Genomic DNA, 16229 nt, shown 5'->3' on the forward strand with positions numbered 1-16229 from the left:
ATGCACTCCTGTGTTACCATACATATGTATTTATTTAATGCATGCACTTGTGAACTGCTCACAGATTAGATTCACAGACATCATACTTGTTAGTTTCCTTTTTCTTGTGGAAAGAGGTCATTCTGGCTGTCCTCTAGTATAATATAGAACTAGTCTCGAAGAAGTTCTTGACATTGATTCTCAGCCTCTGTGTGCTTTGGTCAGGTTTCAGTGGTGACGGGAGACAGTGCACGCCCTTGGACATCTGCTTGATCAATAACGGAGGCTGCCACCCAGATGCGTCCTGCTCCTCATCTCTTGGTAATCACTCTCCCCTCTTTGTCCTTGGATGTTTCAGTCAAACCCTCTCAACAATTCAATATTCTAAAAATAAGTGGTTTTCTTTTTCTCCTTGAAATGCCTTTGGGGGAGAGAAAAGTCTCACTCTGTAGCCCAGCTGACCTTGAAATCATACAATCCTCCAGCCTCAGCCTCCCAAGTGCTGATGTTATAAGCATGAACTACCATTTACAACTGTCAAAATTCTTATTTTTACCTTCCAACAAAAATCCAACCCATCTCCAAACCCTATACATGTTGAAATGGAAACAATCTGGTATCCTTGAATGATCTACTTTGTCTAGAATTTGTTTCCCATGTTAATTAATCCAAATAATCAATTCATGATTTGTAAACAGGATGGAGAAAGGGAAGGACATGCCACTTTCTTTTTGACCCTTATTTCTGTGCCATTGGCTGGAATTTGCCATCTGGCAACACCTGACAGCAGAGAATATATAGCATTTATTTCAATCATCATGAATCCAGCTAAAAGAAGGAGTTTACTTCTAGGAAAGGGGAAGTGAATCTTACTGTATAGTTGGTGTGGTACTGCATAAAAGAGGGCCAGCTCATCTATGCAACAACACACCGCTCTGAGAATTGTATCATTGTATGTCCCAGCCAACAGCTAGTGAAAGGTTTATGTACCCCAGCTCTGACAATCACAGCTATCATTTTTTGGCTTGATACATTTTATAGCCAACAGTTAATTGTTCTTTTGTTTGTTTGTTTGTTTGTTTGAGACAAGGTTTCTCTGTGTGTAGCCCTGGTTGTCCTAGAACTAACTCACTCTGTAGACCAGACTGGACTCAGACTCACAGAGATCCCCCTGCCTCTGCCTTCTAAGTACAGAGATTAAAGGTGAGTGCCACTGGTACCTAGCTTATTGCTTATTTCTTTTAAACTGTGCATTTGTGTGACTAATGAATAATAATGTTCACATTTTTATTGATCACCTTTTCTATTTTTACATGCTCATCTGCTTTCTTATTAATTTGCAATTTTCATTTATACTAAGGAAATCATCTTCCCAGTACTTTCTGCATATCATGTTGTTCTCATAGCTTTGCCCTGTTATTTTCTATTTAGAAGCTTAAGAATTTCATAGCCAAAGAATAAATCAGTTTCCTTATTTTTCTTGTGTTGGCATCATGTTGAGAAGTTCTTTCCTACTGAACTCTTTAAAAATCATCTAGTTGTGTTCTTCTTATGTTTTCTTTTGCTACATCCAGATCTTTGACAGTTTTAGAATTTATTGTTCACTTATGCACCAAATGGAAACCTAGACTATTTTTGTCCAAATGGATAGACTTAACCTCTTCTATTAAATAATATATATCATTCCTTGATTTTTCAAATTTTCATTTTTATTTTTACTAATGCACATTTAATGTGCACATATAGATGAGCATATATATTCACACATGTTCTAATATCATCTTTAGCTTTTATCTCATTCATGTCATAATTATTAGTGATACTGAAAGATTCAATCATTTTGCTCTTTTGACCAACTTCTTCCTTTGACTGTTTAGACTGTCATTGCTTGAATTTTCTAACATGGAAGCAAAGAGCTTGGAAAAACTGTTGAAGAAACATTGGTGTTTGCATTTTGTTGATTGTGTTACTATATTATTTTAATCTGTGATTTCACTGAAAAATTCCTTTGAATGCCTTATATTTCATTTTTCAATGAAATAGTATATAGGTGTAGTCTGCATGTGTATGTGCCTAGAATATGAAAGCTGCCCATTGTGTGCTAATCCTGTGCAGCACCTGGGGCCACACCCTTAAAGTTTCTCTTGACTCTTGACTCTTACATTCACACTTTGTGTTCTTGGTTAGAACAATCTGCAAATGGTCTGTTTTTATCTGTAAAAAATACAAATATTTATAGCAGTATCTGTTTATAGGTTTGTCTAGAGGACTGAGCAATCTCTCTTTAAGTGTAGACACATACAGATGTATATCGCTTGCAGCAGACACTGTTGCCATAAAACTCTTATTTTCTACTAAGCATCTCTTCCTGATGAAGAAATCCCAGCTTCCTTTTCACCTTCCCTTCTTATCTTTATGTAGCTCTAGATCATCAGTCATATGAAATGATAGCATGACTGCAAACATATATATATATATATCATATATATATACATATATATGTATATATGAAATTAGAAACCTGGAGTGCTTTAAGATAAAATGGGGAAACAAAGATTTCATCTTTTCTCCTCTTTCTTTCTCTTACCTGACTGTAGGAATAGATCCATTTGACCTCGATGGATTCTTGTCTAGACACCAGAGTTGAGTTTCATGACAGTCTCTGAAACAAGGATCCCTGCACTTACATATCCATTTTTATTTCTGAACAGGGTTTTTGCCTCTCTGCACCTGTCTTCCGGGATATACAGGAAATGGTTTTGGGCCAAATGGATGTGTACCCCTCAGTAATATTTGCTCAAGTCATCCGTGTGTACATGGACAGTGCATAGTGAGTCTTGCTCCTCCTGGGGAGATTAAAAACTTGCAAATAATCACTATTTAATTTGTATGATTCATAAGTTTAAAGATAACGATTCAAACTTTATCGTAAGGTCTCTCATTGACAGATTACAGATAGGTAGTAACTTTGGTTCCCAGGAAAACCAATAAGTTGATTTTTATAGATGTATTCATTTTTTTTTTTTTTTTTGGTTTTTCGAGACAGGGTTTCTCTGTGGCTTTGGAGGCTGTCCTGGAACAAGCTCTTGTAGACCAGGCTGGTCTGGAACTCACAGAGATCCACCTGCCTCTGCTTCCCGAGTGCTGGGAGGCGTGCGCCACCAATGCCCGGCGATGTATTCATTTTTGTGTGTATATGTGTGCCCTTGCATGGACTAGTGTGCATCGTGTGCATGTAGTTGTCTGCAGAGGCAAGAAGGCATCATGTTTCCTAGAACTAGAATTAGAGGCAGTTGTGAACTGCCTGATATGGGTACTGGGGATCGAATCCTGGCCCTTACAAAACCACTAAGCCCTTTATAACTTTGAGCTATATCTTAGCCATGACTTATCTTTTATTCAGAATATTAAGCAAACTATATATTTTATGGGAATAAGTATGACTAATTGTACTTAGTAATTAATGAATTTCTCTACTGGAGAATATATGCTATAGTTTAATTCTTGTTAAATATATACCTCATGCTGTTACTTTTCATGATTTGGTTTGGTTCTGTTATGTAGTCTGTCCATTTGTTTTATAGTATGATGCATTTATTTTCTCCTTAGGAAACAGTATCTGGTTATTTCTGTAAGTGTGACTCAGGCTGGTCTGGAACCAACTGCACAGAAAACATTAATGAGTGTGTGAGCAGCCCCTGTTTGAATGGAGGCACCTGTATCGATGGTATCAATGGCTTCACTTGTGACTGCACAAGCTCCTGGACTGGGTATTACTGCCAGACACCCCAGAGAGGTATGGAAGACATCCCTTCAACCACAGATACCCTCAGCTTAGGGACATCGTCTGCCAATATGCCTTTTGCATATTTTCCAATGTAACCTGACTTCTTACCAGTTTAGGTGTTAAAACATAGATTTCTCTTTGCAGAAATAACATAGAATCCACAAGGTGGATGTTTATAAGCCTCGTTTTAAACAAGAAACATTTTCTTCAAAAATATTGTTAGTGTTTTTCATGTTTGTTATATTCTTTCAGAATGTACCATATACTCGGGACCTTCCCTTTCGGTTTTCTAGGGGGCCACTTCCTGCATAGCAGGCATCTAATGTTCACTGAATACCCTTCTACTTTATTTATCATTCTCCTATTTGTGGATGCATTGGTTCTTCATCATCTAATCAATCAAGGTTTAGGTTGTTTTTTCATTAATCTTCCATGAACAACCTTCATTTTATCCATATCACCATGTTTTTCTCTAGTTCCCTAGAAATTCATTCAAGCCAGGCAATTTTTCTTTGCTATTTGACTCCATGGACCCCATGAGTATTATCACTATGTTCTTTTATTTGGGCTATTTCTCCTTATGACCTCCAGAAATCCCTCCTTTATTTCCCATCCAGATGCATCTATTACTCAGGCAGCACACTTAGACTCCTCCTCCAGGGCTCCTTTAACTACTCTACCCTCTCTCTCTTCTTACTCCTGCCTTGGAATCAGTGCATTCACTGAGGTCTCACTGCATGTTTAGGGCAATGATAAAATATCAAAGCATAAAATATTGTCTCAATTTGTCTGCTCACTGTATAATCAGGGAGCTAAGCCTGCTGTGGAACAGCTGGAAGGGGGCATGAGATGGCAGAACTAATACTGTGATTGAGTCACGGGATAAAGTTTAGTTCACCAAGGTTTGGAGAATGGCAGCCAAAGAAAATAAAGGAGTCTAGTGAAGTTTGCAGACAAGGTGATGGGTATGAAATGGACTGTGGATACAAGGTGGGGTGTGGCTTGATGTCAACTGATAGGGATCAGAGGAGAGGAAATTTCAGAGTGGAAGATGCCTGGCCTCTTCCTTTTGAGAATCAATGAAAAACATAGTTCATCTTTTTTTTTTTTTCAGCTTGTGGAGGGATCCTCTCAGGGACACAAGGAAATTTTGCCTACCAGAGCCCTAATGATACTCATGTTTATGATGTTAACTGTTTCTGGGTTGTCAGGACTGATGAGGAAAAGGTAAACATAGTAATTGTTATCCATAAGCAGATTTCATTTGTACATTTAAAAATTCGATATATGTGACATATATAATCATGTGTATACATACACATAAATGTATTTATGATGATAATTCAGCTCTCATATATTGAATATTTGGTGAGTGCTGGACTTTGGGCTAGGCACTTTGTTCATCTTTCTCTAACTTCATATATATTAATTTAAATAAATAATCTTTATTTTACAGTTGAAATAACAGAAAATAAGAGAAGCCTTTTTTTTTAATGCTACCTAGTTTATAAGAGGAATAGATAAATATCCCAGTAAAGTTTGGTTGTAGAGTCCATTGTGTTTTGTTTGTTTGTGTACTCTGGTAAGGAAGGATTCCCAACATTGGTGCTCTAGCTGTAGTTAGATCTGTAGTTGATCTGTAATACCATACTCTTACTGCAAAAGTAGTATTTGAAGATGCCCACAGACCTCAGTGGACTGTCATGAAATGGTGGCAACTGGTATTAAGATGACTTCCTTAGGAAGTATTCAATCTATGTTTGATACCATATGTTCCTTATCCATCCATGTACTTTAAACTCTAAAGCTAGGAATTGTTAACCCATTTTATACATGCAGAAAGAGAGCCTAGAGCATTTGAGACATTTGTCTAGATATGTGGTTTCTTAAATAGCATTTAAAAAAAAAAGAAAGAAAAAGAAATGTCCTCAGGCCAACTGATTCCAAAGTTCATGACTCTGAGCCCCTACATGAACACTTAAAACTACAATCTGAGCCCATGATTTTTATTTTTACCATTCCTGAATACTCAGATTTCCAAGGTATTTCTTTTAAAGCAATTATTAGACTTACTCTATTCCTTACTAGGTAATATTCACCCTTGAAATCTCATTAAATTTCCCCAGCAAATAATGCTATAGGGAACATTGTGTGAGGGTGAGAAAATATTATTTTTCCTTAAGGAAGGACAGCCAGTTGTAGCTTGGTCATTTCACAATAGAATAAATTCCAGAAAAGTTTCCCACTGGGTATGCTGTGTGAATTTCCTTCCTTCCATTTAGTTCTAGTGAATTCCATTTCCTGACATTGAAAATATATTTTTCCAAGGAAAAGATTTTATGTGAAAAATTTCATATGTATATTACCATTTTTAAGAAAATGTATCCCATTTTTTCTGATATAATTTTTTGTATTCTTTTTTATATATTTACATATGTTGTTTATATATAGTAGAATAGAAAACATAAACAACTAATATTTATTTGATTTCCATTTCAATTTCTTCAAGTTAGAAAATAATATAATGAGAGGAAACATTAAAATATTCTAACAGAATTTTCAAAACATCTTGAAATTATTTATCCTAGATGAAGACTATTGTGATTTTAGATTCTGGTGAAAATTAAATCTGACAGCCTTCTTTTCGAAGGCCCATGTTTATGTTAAAATAGGGCTATCAATTTAAAATCTTTTGTATTTTATGACATTCAAAATGTGCACTTGTTCACTCTGTTCTACTTTTGTGCTTAGTACTTTAAACACTACCCTTTTCCTGTTTTCCTCTCTGGGCTGTTTGCACTTCGATGGTTTCCAGCCCCTGAAGACCTTCCCCAGGCCTCCTTACCCCACATTTGAGTCTTAGTCTAGGCTGAAAACCTGAGACCCCTGTGGACTCAATATGGGATGGGGGTGAATACATTCTACAGGTTCTTCAGGGGTTCAGGGTAAAATCTCAGGAATGTGAATCTCAGACATTTGCAATTATGGTGTATTTTTTTTCCAAATGACCATTTCCCTTTTTTATTTATTTACAAACACTCTTGACCATACACTTGATAGATTAGTCAGTTCAATCTCTGTTTATTTCATTATGAGTTTTCCAAGTTGATTTACAGTGTTAGTACATTTTTTTGTTAAACACAATATGATTGTGATCAATTGATGATGCTTACAACATATAATGAATCAATTAGGGTAAATAGCATTTCCATCTCCTCAGAGACCTTTTCATATTTCTATATGAATTAAAATTTGGTTTGAGTGCTTTTAAAGTCAGCCCTTTACATGTAGACTTGCTGCACACTTGGAGAGTAACTAGGGCTCCATGGCTCTATCTCTTTATGTAAATGCTTGCTAGCTAGTGGAAGAAACAATTTAGCATTAACATGGAAATGCTTTTATGTTCTTCCAGGTTCTGCATATCACTTTCACATTTTTTGACTTAGAATCATCAAATAACTGTCCCCGAGAGTTTCTTCAGATCCACGATGGAGATTCCTCAGCCTCTTTCCCACTGGGGAGATACTGTGGCTCCAGGCCCCCACAGCGGGTCCACAGCAGCGGCAATGCTCTCTATTTTCATCTCTACTCTGAATCCATAAGGCATGGGAGAGGCTTTGCAGCAAGGTGGGAGGCAAAGCAACCGGGTGAGTGTAACATGAGGAAGAAGCAAAACAAATTTTCATTATATTGTGACAATTTGAGGACCTAGAAATAATTCAACATTTTAGACAACTATTTTAAGAACTAATAATTTTAGAATGAACTTGATTTTGAATTTAAGAACAGAAAAATTGGTATGTGCTGCAAAGTTTAAAATACATGAGTAGTAATGAGGTCCTTATTAAATTACTGGACAGAGTTTTTTGGGGTTGTTTTAATATAATATTTGTGTTAACTGTTTCAGAACTGAATACAATTTACTTTTAATGTACTTCCCCCTAATTTCTCTCAGGTCCACCATGTCATTCTTTTCTTCTTCTTCTTCTTCTTCTTTTTTATTTTAATTAGAAAGAAGATTATTTTACATATTAATCCCAGGTTCCTCTCCCTCCCCTTCTCTCCTGCCTCCCCCCCACACACTAACACCCTACCTATCCCATATGCTTTCTGCTCCCCAGGGGGGTTGAGGCCTTCCATAGGGGGTCTTCAGAGTCTGTCATATCCTTTGGGATAGGGCCTAGGCCCACCCCCTCGTGTCTAGGCTTAGGGGGTATCCCTCCATGTGGGATGGGTTCCCAGAGTCCATTCCTATGCTAGGGACAAATACTGATCTACTACTTGGGGCCCCATAGATTCCCAAGGTCCCCTCACTGACACCCACATTCAAGGGGTCTGGATCAGTCCCATGCTAGTTTCCCAGCTATAGTCTGGGGACCAAGAGCTCTTCCTTGTTCAGGACAGCTGTTTCTGTGGGTTTCAACAGCCTGGTATGGACCCCTATGCTCATCCATCCTCCTAGACATGATGGGTCAGGGAGGCTGAGTTGGGGGAAGAACAGAAGAGAGCAAGATAAGAGATAATATAATAGAGGGAGGCATTATAGGTTTAAAGAGAAATCAGGCACTAGGGAAATGTCTGGAAAGCTACAAAGATGACACCAACAATCTAAGCAATAGAGAAGTGGCTACTTTAAATGCCCTCTTCTGATAATGAGTTTGATGACTAATTCATATGCCATGGTATAGCCTTCATCCAGCAGCTGGTGGAAATAGAAGCAGACACCCACAGCTAAACCTTGAACTGAACTGAAATCCAGTTGCAGAGAAGGAGGACAGACGAGCATGTTCTTTTCTTTTCTTTTCTCTTCTTTTCTTTTTAATAATTCAATAAGTCCAATTCATTAAGTCATAGAGGTGGAGTCCTCAGTGGGGCTGCTGGGGTGATGGTCACCAAAACCCATCAAATCTGTATTGCCTTTTATGAAGCAGTTATTAAATCCATTCAGAATGTGATTGTTTGTCCCATAATTGTTTCATGCTGCTATGGTCCCCATGGTAGAGTTTCATAGATTTCAGTTTAAGTTCTAAATCTTCCAAAGATTCTTTTCTATTTTTCATGCACCATAATGTCATCTGTGAGAAGGGATATTATTAATCTTTCATATTTTTTGAACTCTTACATATTTTCCTTTAGTTATTGCCTTGGCTAAAACCTGTAATACGGTGCTAAGAGAAAGTAGGGAGTAGAGTGTTTTTTGTCTTTTTCCTGACTACATCGGGTAAACATTCAGTATTTTTTTCATTGAATACAATATTAAATATAAATTTTTGTAGGTGACTTTTATCATACCAAGGGTATTTTCTCCTATTCCAATTACTATGTAGTGTATATGACTCAAAAATTCAGGGTTATGGAATCCTAATCAGCTTATTTTGTGGGCCTGAACTTTGGAAAGGTGTCAGCTAATTCTGTAATTCTCTGAAGGTGCATGTGGTCTACATAGTCAAAATTGATCACTTAAGCTTCATAAATCAAGCTCTTGTCTGAAATGTAAGGCCCTGGGTTTGAGCCCCAGAACTAAGGAAAACAGCCTTTGTCACATGGGCAACAATATTTTCTTTTCAGATGAGAGTTCTGTCAGGCCGTTGCCCCTATAATAGGAGTTCTTTTATGTCTATTGCCATCCCTCAGAGAAAGCCCTACAACAAAGGCAGGCAGGTGCTGAAGGCTGTAGCCAATTCTTTAAAGTCACATTGTATTACTTCTGCCACTTTAGTGTGTTGAATTCATCTCAAACCTACTTATATTGAAGGTGAACTTTTTCTCTTTCTTACATTTAGAAAGCTTAACTTGCTGTTGCTTTCATAATTTTCCTGAGGTCGTGACTTACAAGGTTTGGAAAGTGGTTTCTAGCCTTTAAAAATACAATTCAGGGGCTGAGGAGAGGCTTAGTGGGTAGAGTGCTTGCTATGAAATTACAAGGCAAGAATGACAACCTGCCTGAAACCCCAGCACTTGAGAGGTGGAGAAAGTTGATCCTCAGAGTAGGCTGGTTAGCTAGATGAACCAGATTAGCAGACTCTAGGTTCAAATGAGAAGGCTTGCCTAGATATGTAAGGTGGTGTGTGATGAGAAAAACACCTGAAGTCAAGCCCTGACCTCTGCAAACACATACACACATGTACATTACATACTCACATGCAAAAAAAAAAAACATACTTGTTAATGTATGCAATGAAGTGAAGCATTTTACTCTGGTTTATCTTTATTCAGAGGTTTTGATGTATATTTTTAGAGTTTAAGACATTTTCCTATTTTTATTTTGATTTATCAGTGACCATTAATTACCAGTGTGGTCACTTAGTAATGAAGCAATGTATCAAGTGTTTGGAATTTGCTTCATGGACTAAGGTTTTTATTTTGGTATTTCCAACATGGTGAGGAAAAAACATGTATTTTGCAATAATTGGATATGGCCATCTATATACGTTAACTTTGTCAATTTGGTCAGTAGCTTTGTTCAAATATTTTATTTCTCCAGTGACTTAAGGTGTTTGCTCTACTGATGCGGAGACCTGCACTGAGATGCCAAGCTGCGATTATAGTGCTCATTTATTTTGTTCTGACAACTTTGCTTAATATATTTTATTTGATTTTCGTTTTCTAGTTATTTCAAATATTTATATTTCGTTTTCCTTCTGTATGTAGTGAGAATGTCAAAGAACTGCTCTCTGAGCAAATGTCGATTACATCATGATGTGCTAACTATGGCTGCCATGATGAGCATTAGAGGTCCAGAGTTGAGCCTGTAGTGTAACTTACTGCACTTGCTGCCTGGTGTCCTCCTGACAATGGCCATTCTAGTTCCTGGTTTTTTTTTTTCTTGCTGTTGTTGGTGTTCCTTTTCTCTTTTGGCCATCAACTCCACACCAGCCTATAAGATATGGATTATTGATGTTTAATTCCTCTTCCAGGCCCTCTCCTCAGCCTGTTGATTGATTCTTTTGGTATGCAGAAACATTTTGTGACGTATCACTTTTTCCTACTAACCGTAGATTTTTGTTGCCTGTGTGTTTTTGGAGTCATGTCCAAAATTAATTGTTATTCAGATCTAATATATGGATCTTAGTGGTTTTACAGGGTCAGTCCATATATTTAAGTAATTAGTCCATTTTGAGTTTGTATTTCTATAAGATATGAAATAATGGTCAAGTTCAATTTTCTGCAAGTGAAGACCCCGCTCAATCAACATTTATAATGCAGGCTATCTTTTCTCTATTGATTGCTCCTAGCACCTTTTTCTAAACTCAGCTGAGTAAGAAACAGATTTATTTTTGTGTTTTCTATTCTAATACATAGAACTAGGTGTCTGTTTACATATTCCTAATATAGCTTTGATTAGAGCTGCTTTGTATTTTTTAACAAGTGCTGTGATGTCTCCAGCTTTGTTCTTACTCAAGATTGTTTTGCTCACTTGGAGTCTTTGTAGTTTGGATGAATTACAAGACAGATTTTCTGTTTCTATGAAAAATAGCATTGGAAATCTGAAGAAGGTGACATTGACTTTGTAGATCACCTTGGGTCCCATGCAGTTTTAAAATAATATTCTTTTTTGAATGTATATCTTTGCATTTATATTTTACTCAATTTCATATAGCAGTATTTTATAGTTTTCAATCTATAGATATTTCCACATCTTTAGTTAAATTCCTCATGAGGTGAATCACTTCTTGATGCTATTTTGAATGGTATTTTAAAATATCTCTTATTTTGGATAATTCATTATTAATATGTGCATTGTTAATGAATAACCTGTAGCCTTCATGAATTAGTTTATTAGCTTACTTTATTGATCTAACTATTTTTGGTGGAGTCTTTAGGGATTTTTCTGTATGTAAAATTACATCTCTTTCAAGTAGAGAGAAATTTGCATTCTATATAGGCTTATTTTACTTCATCTTCAAGCACACCCTTTAATACATGGCATCAGTATTTGTTGGACCAATAGTCAGTCACTTTTATACTCTCACCCTAGAAGAGTATTACCATACATAAGAGTTTAAGTTTCCTTTCTACTTCAGAAGAGCCTTCAAATCTGCTCTTTCATTGTCTCTGTCCTCTGTAGTTTCTGTCTGGAAAGTCAATTGTAATACTTAGGTTGCCATGTCTTGCCTTCTAATATCCCTGTCACCTCTCAATATATAAAAGGTTATGACTGTACTTCACTACTTTCTTATTCTTGCATTCCTTTCTCCTTCCAATGAGTTCTTCCTTCCATTTTTTTTTTTAGCTTGATTCATTTGTTTACTTTCTTTTGGAATTTTTGGAATGTCTAGGTATACAAGGTCCTGTCTTCTGCTGTGTCCAATATAATGTTAAAAAATCACTTACAATGTAAAGATTTCACTGTTGCAAATAGCACATTTTAATTTTTTCTTGTATTTAGCTTTTCATTTATTGATATTCATATATCCTGATTACAGTTTCCCCTTTACTCTTCTTAGTTCCTCTCCTTCTTCCCTTCCATCTAGAGACACTCCCTTTCTGCCTCTCACAAGAAATCAGACTTCATAATATAATATAATATGTTATGATGTTATATGGTGTGATGTGATGATGTGATAAAACACAAATTAACTCAGCAAAAAAATTAAAATTGTCTTCAACAAGACAAACAGACTGAAAAGAACCAAGAAAAGGCACAAGATATAGACTCACTCATTTGTACACTCAGTAATCCCCCCCAAACACCCACTAAACTTGAAACAATAATATGTATGCAGAGGACCTGGTGCAGATCCATGCAGGCCCTGCACACGCTTCCTCGGTCTCTGTGAGTTCATATGATCTTTCATAATGTTAACTTAGAGAGCCATATTTTCTTGGTGTCTCCATCCTGTCTAACTCTTGGATTATTTCTGCCTTTCCTTCCATGGGGTTCCCTGAGCCCCGAGGAGAAGGATTTGATTGAGATATCCAATATATGGCTGAATGTTCTAAGTTCTCTAACTCTCTGCATAATGTCTTGTTGTGGGTCTCAGTATTTGTTCCCACTGGCTGCAGGAAAAAGTTTCTCTGATGATGGTTGAGCAAGTATTGATCTATGAGTTTAGAAGAATGTTAATAGGAGTCATTTTATTGGTGCTTTTTTTGCTTTTCTTTTTTAAGGACAGTAGTAATTGGTTTTCCCCTAAGTCTCTGGTCCATCTATTCTCTGGTTCTTGGTCTCCTAAGCAGTGATGGGTATGGGTTGCATCTCATGTAGAGTGCTTTAAGTGAAATCAGTTAGCAGCTTTGTGCTACTATTGTCCTAGCATATCTTGCAGTCAGGACATCAGTGTAGATCAAAGGGTTTGTGGCTGGCTTGGTGTTTACATTTCTCTTTTTGTAGCTTTTAGAGTACCTTTCCCATATTAAAGATGCTAGAACATAGAGGAGGAAGCTCTATGTAGGCACCAGCTCAACTTTCCCATGTTCAATTAGCTGTGTAGGGACTATCTTTATCAATAGGACCTTTGCATAATTTGTGTAGAGCAACCTACAGTTTTGTCAACAGCCTGGGTTGATTGGGACTCTGTAGGACCCCTTTGACCAACAGTTCAATTAGATGTAATCCAATCCCAATACTAGAATCTTCATTTGGTGACAAGACATGTTCACTTTTGGCTCTGTCTCCTGAGTTATTTGGTGATTTCATTTAGATCTCCTACACACACACACACACACACACACACACACACACACACACACACACTAGGAAGCTTCTATTGTATCAAGTTTCTATACTACTCCCTAATTGGTCCTTAATTTTAGCTGTCTTTCCTTGTATTCCATTCCTCATCTCCCTCTTCTCTTTATTCTCCTGTTCCATCTCCCCCCACTGCTACAACAAATACCTTATATATTGGCCTTATTCCAACTTTGCCACTGTGCCTTTGGGATTGACCAGTAAAAAAGCATGCATAAGGTTTTGCTATTTTATGTGACATACTTATTTGCAGTGGTCAGACCATCCTATATACTTATAATAATGTGGGATAGTGACTATTTCTCACAGCCAGTCTAGCAATTTGGTTTTAAATAGTTTGGACCTTTATCTCTTGAGAGTCAAGAAACTTTAGCTGAGTAGTAGCAGAGATCCTGGACATTTTCCAATGTGTTCAAGAGACACTGAAATCTTTACAGTGTACTCTCTCCCCGTATTACTACTCTTTTTTGAAAGTTTCTATGTTATGGGTGAGAACTGTTATATATTACATCTGCATTTGATCTTTAAAATTTTACATTGATTATATTACTTTAGGAGTTAAGAAGTTTTATACTCATAATAGATTTCTAAGTTAAGTTTTACAAAATGTACTTTCTCTGAACTTGGATGTTCCCTGTGAGGAGCAATGGAAACCGTATAAATATTTTTTTCAGGTTTTGCTTTGGTTATAAAAGCTTTGTCTTAGTAGTATGTATAGTTACATGAATATCTTATTTTACGTACTTAAAATGTCACATTAGTTCATTTCTTTCTTAAGGTATATTTATCAAAGTCTAGATTATTTCTACTTTTTGATTATATAGTGACATTCCTTACTAGCCACCACAAGTTCTTTATTGAATAAATGTGACTATTAAAGAGAAAGAGTTCTTCCTAACATTGGTGTGGTGCGATGGAAATGTCGCCAGGAAACCCAATTCAGTGCCCTACCTGCTTCATTCCTGAGACAGTGACTTAATCACCCTGTACATTTAAATGTCTTCATTTATAAAATGAACAATGTATTTATTTTATAATTTATATATGATTTCTATAAGACTATTTATGATTGTATAATATAAAAATATAAATAATTTGTCATAGTATACGAAGATCCTTCTCAAAAGAAAATTATGTGTTCCTTAACTATTTTGAAATATAAAGTGTTCTGGTTTGTTGAAAGATGTAGGGGCTGACAGAAGTTCCAGAATTTTTAGAGTTAATATATAGAAACTAATCTTCTAGGGTAAAGAACTAAATCTATATTCACATTATTTATGTCTCAGAAAGCTCAGCTCTGTGTTTTAAATCACATAACCATACAAAATTCTGTAGGTACAGAGTTCCTGCATGGATGACTTGTTTACTTATCAGTTTGTAGTAGATTTATAGCATTAAAGAGGGCAGCTCCAAAGACTGTGTAATTTATGAGGGCCTCCCAACCTAATTTCTTCATAGTTATGTAAAAGATCTTGCCTTCTGACATCAGTCTATGAGAAATCTGTGTGAATTTAGCTCACATACAAACTTGGTCATTTTCCTTTTTATTTCAGAGTGTGGCGGCACACTGACTGGTGATTATGGTTCTATAACATCTCCGGGATATCCTGGAAACTACCCTCCAGGAAGAGATTGTGTCTGGCACATTCTAGTCAGTCCTGGATCCTTGATAACATTTACCTTTGGGACTTTGAGCCTGGAGAACCACAATGACTGCAGTAAAGATTATTTGGAGGTAAAAGAAAGAAAGAAAGAAAGAAAGAAAGAAAGAAAGAAAGAAAGAAAGAAAGAAAAGAAAAGAAAAGAAAAGAAAAGAAAAGAAAAGAAAAGAAAAGAAACCTACATTTAGAGAGGCCTTGGTATGGTTTGATTAAAACTCAGGATACGGGTTAATGATGCCCATGGATGGCCCAGGTTTGTTACTAATACTTAGGCAGCTGATGCTAAATCTTTAATCTCAATCAGACTAGTTTGTTGGTCCATTTCTAGGTCTGTCTTGAGTGTGGAAGAACCTGTCTTGCCTTCCCCATCCCTAACTAGAGATTCAGGCTCCTGAAGTGAGAATAAATCCTGAGCAATGACTGTCTTCTCCAACAAAGATTCTAATTTTTAATTGTCCAAGCAAGCCCTCAGGGTGTCTTGCCACTTGATTTTGGTGGCCCATAATGATTCTAAGGGAAGGGTTGTCAGTGTTAAATCTCACTGGAAAATGTTGAAACTCACCCTTGAGAGGAGCAGAGTCAGTCTGCTCTATCCCATTAGCAAAACCTTACCATATAGAGGAGGAAAGGGCCTGTTACATTCAAATTCTGTACATAATTAGATACATCAAAAACGTTGCTCTCCACTTGTAGACTGGAAAGGTCACTAAGGAGATTGAGTTCTTAGGTGCTTCCTGTACTATTGTCACTGTAAATCTCAATATCCTACAGCACTGCTAAAGAGATAGTGAGCCTTTCTCAGCCCATTAGAGAAGGATGGAGTGCTGTGAAATTATTCATAAAGGATGAAGGATGCAGCTGCCAAGCAGGTCTCCAAAGTTGAAGTCATTAGTCATTAGCAGTGGTAATAATGGATTAGAAACCTTTGGGGATGACTCAAGGATCAGCTTCTCCTTGGAAAGTCTTAGCAAAATATCCTTTTAAAAGCTGGCAGTAAAAAGTGAGTTATTGTGGAATTAATATTCAATAAATCCTATCAAATTAAGATTAAAGCCTTTTTATTCTTATATATTAATTCCTGAACACCACATTATAGAAAGTATCAGTCATT

The 16229-nt window shown here is 36.6% G+C and overlaps 1 protein-coding gene across 2 annotated transcripts in view; it reads left to right on the forward strand.

Moving 5' to 3' along the window:
• Positions 1-16229, forward strand: part of Cubn (cubilin) — a 209786-nt gene that overhangs the window by 13057 nt on the left and 180500 nt on the right. Inside the window, exons 10-15 of one of the 2 annotated variants that reach the window (XM_027405242.2) lie at positions 205-300; positions 2691-2809; positions 3589-3775; positions 4881-4993; positions 7179-7413; positions 15011-15192. In XM_027405242.2, coding sequence (XP_027261043.1) covers positions 205-300; positions 2691-2809; positions 3589-3775; positions 4881-4993; positions 7179-7413; positions 15011-15192 — 932 coding nt within the window. Of the gene's footprint in view, positions 1-204; positions 331-2690; positions 2810-3588; positions 3776-4880; positions 4994-7178; positions 7414-15010; positions 15193-16229 lie in introns of both variants that reach the window. The other variant, XM_035442818.1, reaches the window with a different exon arrangement.

This window comes from Cricetulus griseus, chromosome 3 (assembly GCF_003668045.3).
Source record: "Cricetulus griseus strain 17A/GY chromosome 3, alternate assembly CriGri-PICRH-1.0, whole genome shotgun sequence".
In the NCBI taxonomy this organism is placed as follows: Eukaryota; Metazoa; Chordata; class Mammalia; order Rodentia; family Cricetidae; genus Cricetulus; species Cricetulus griseus.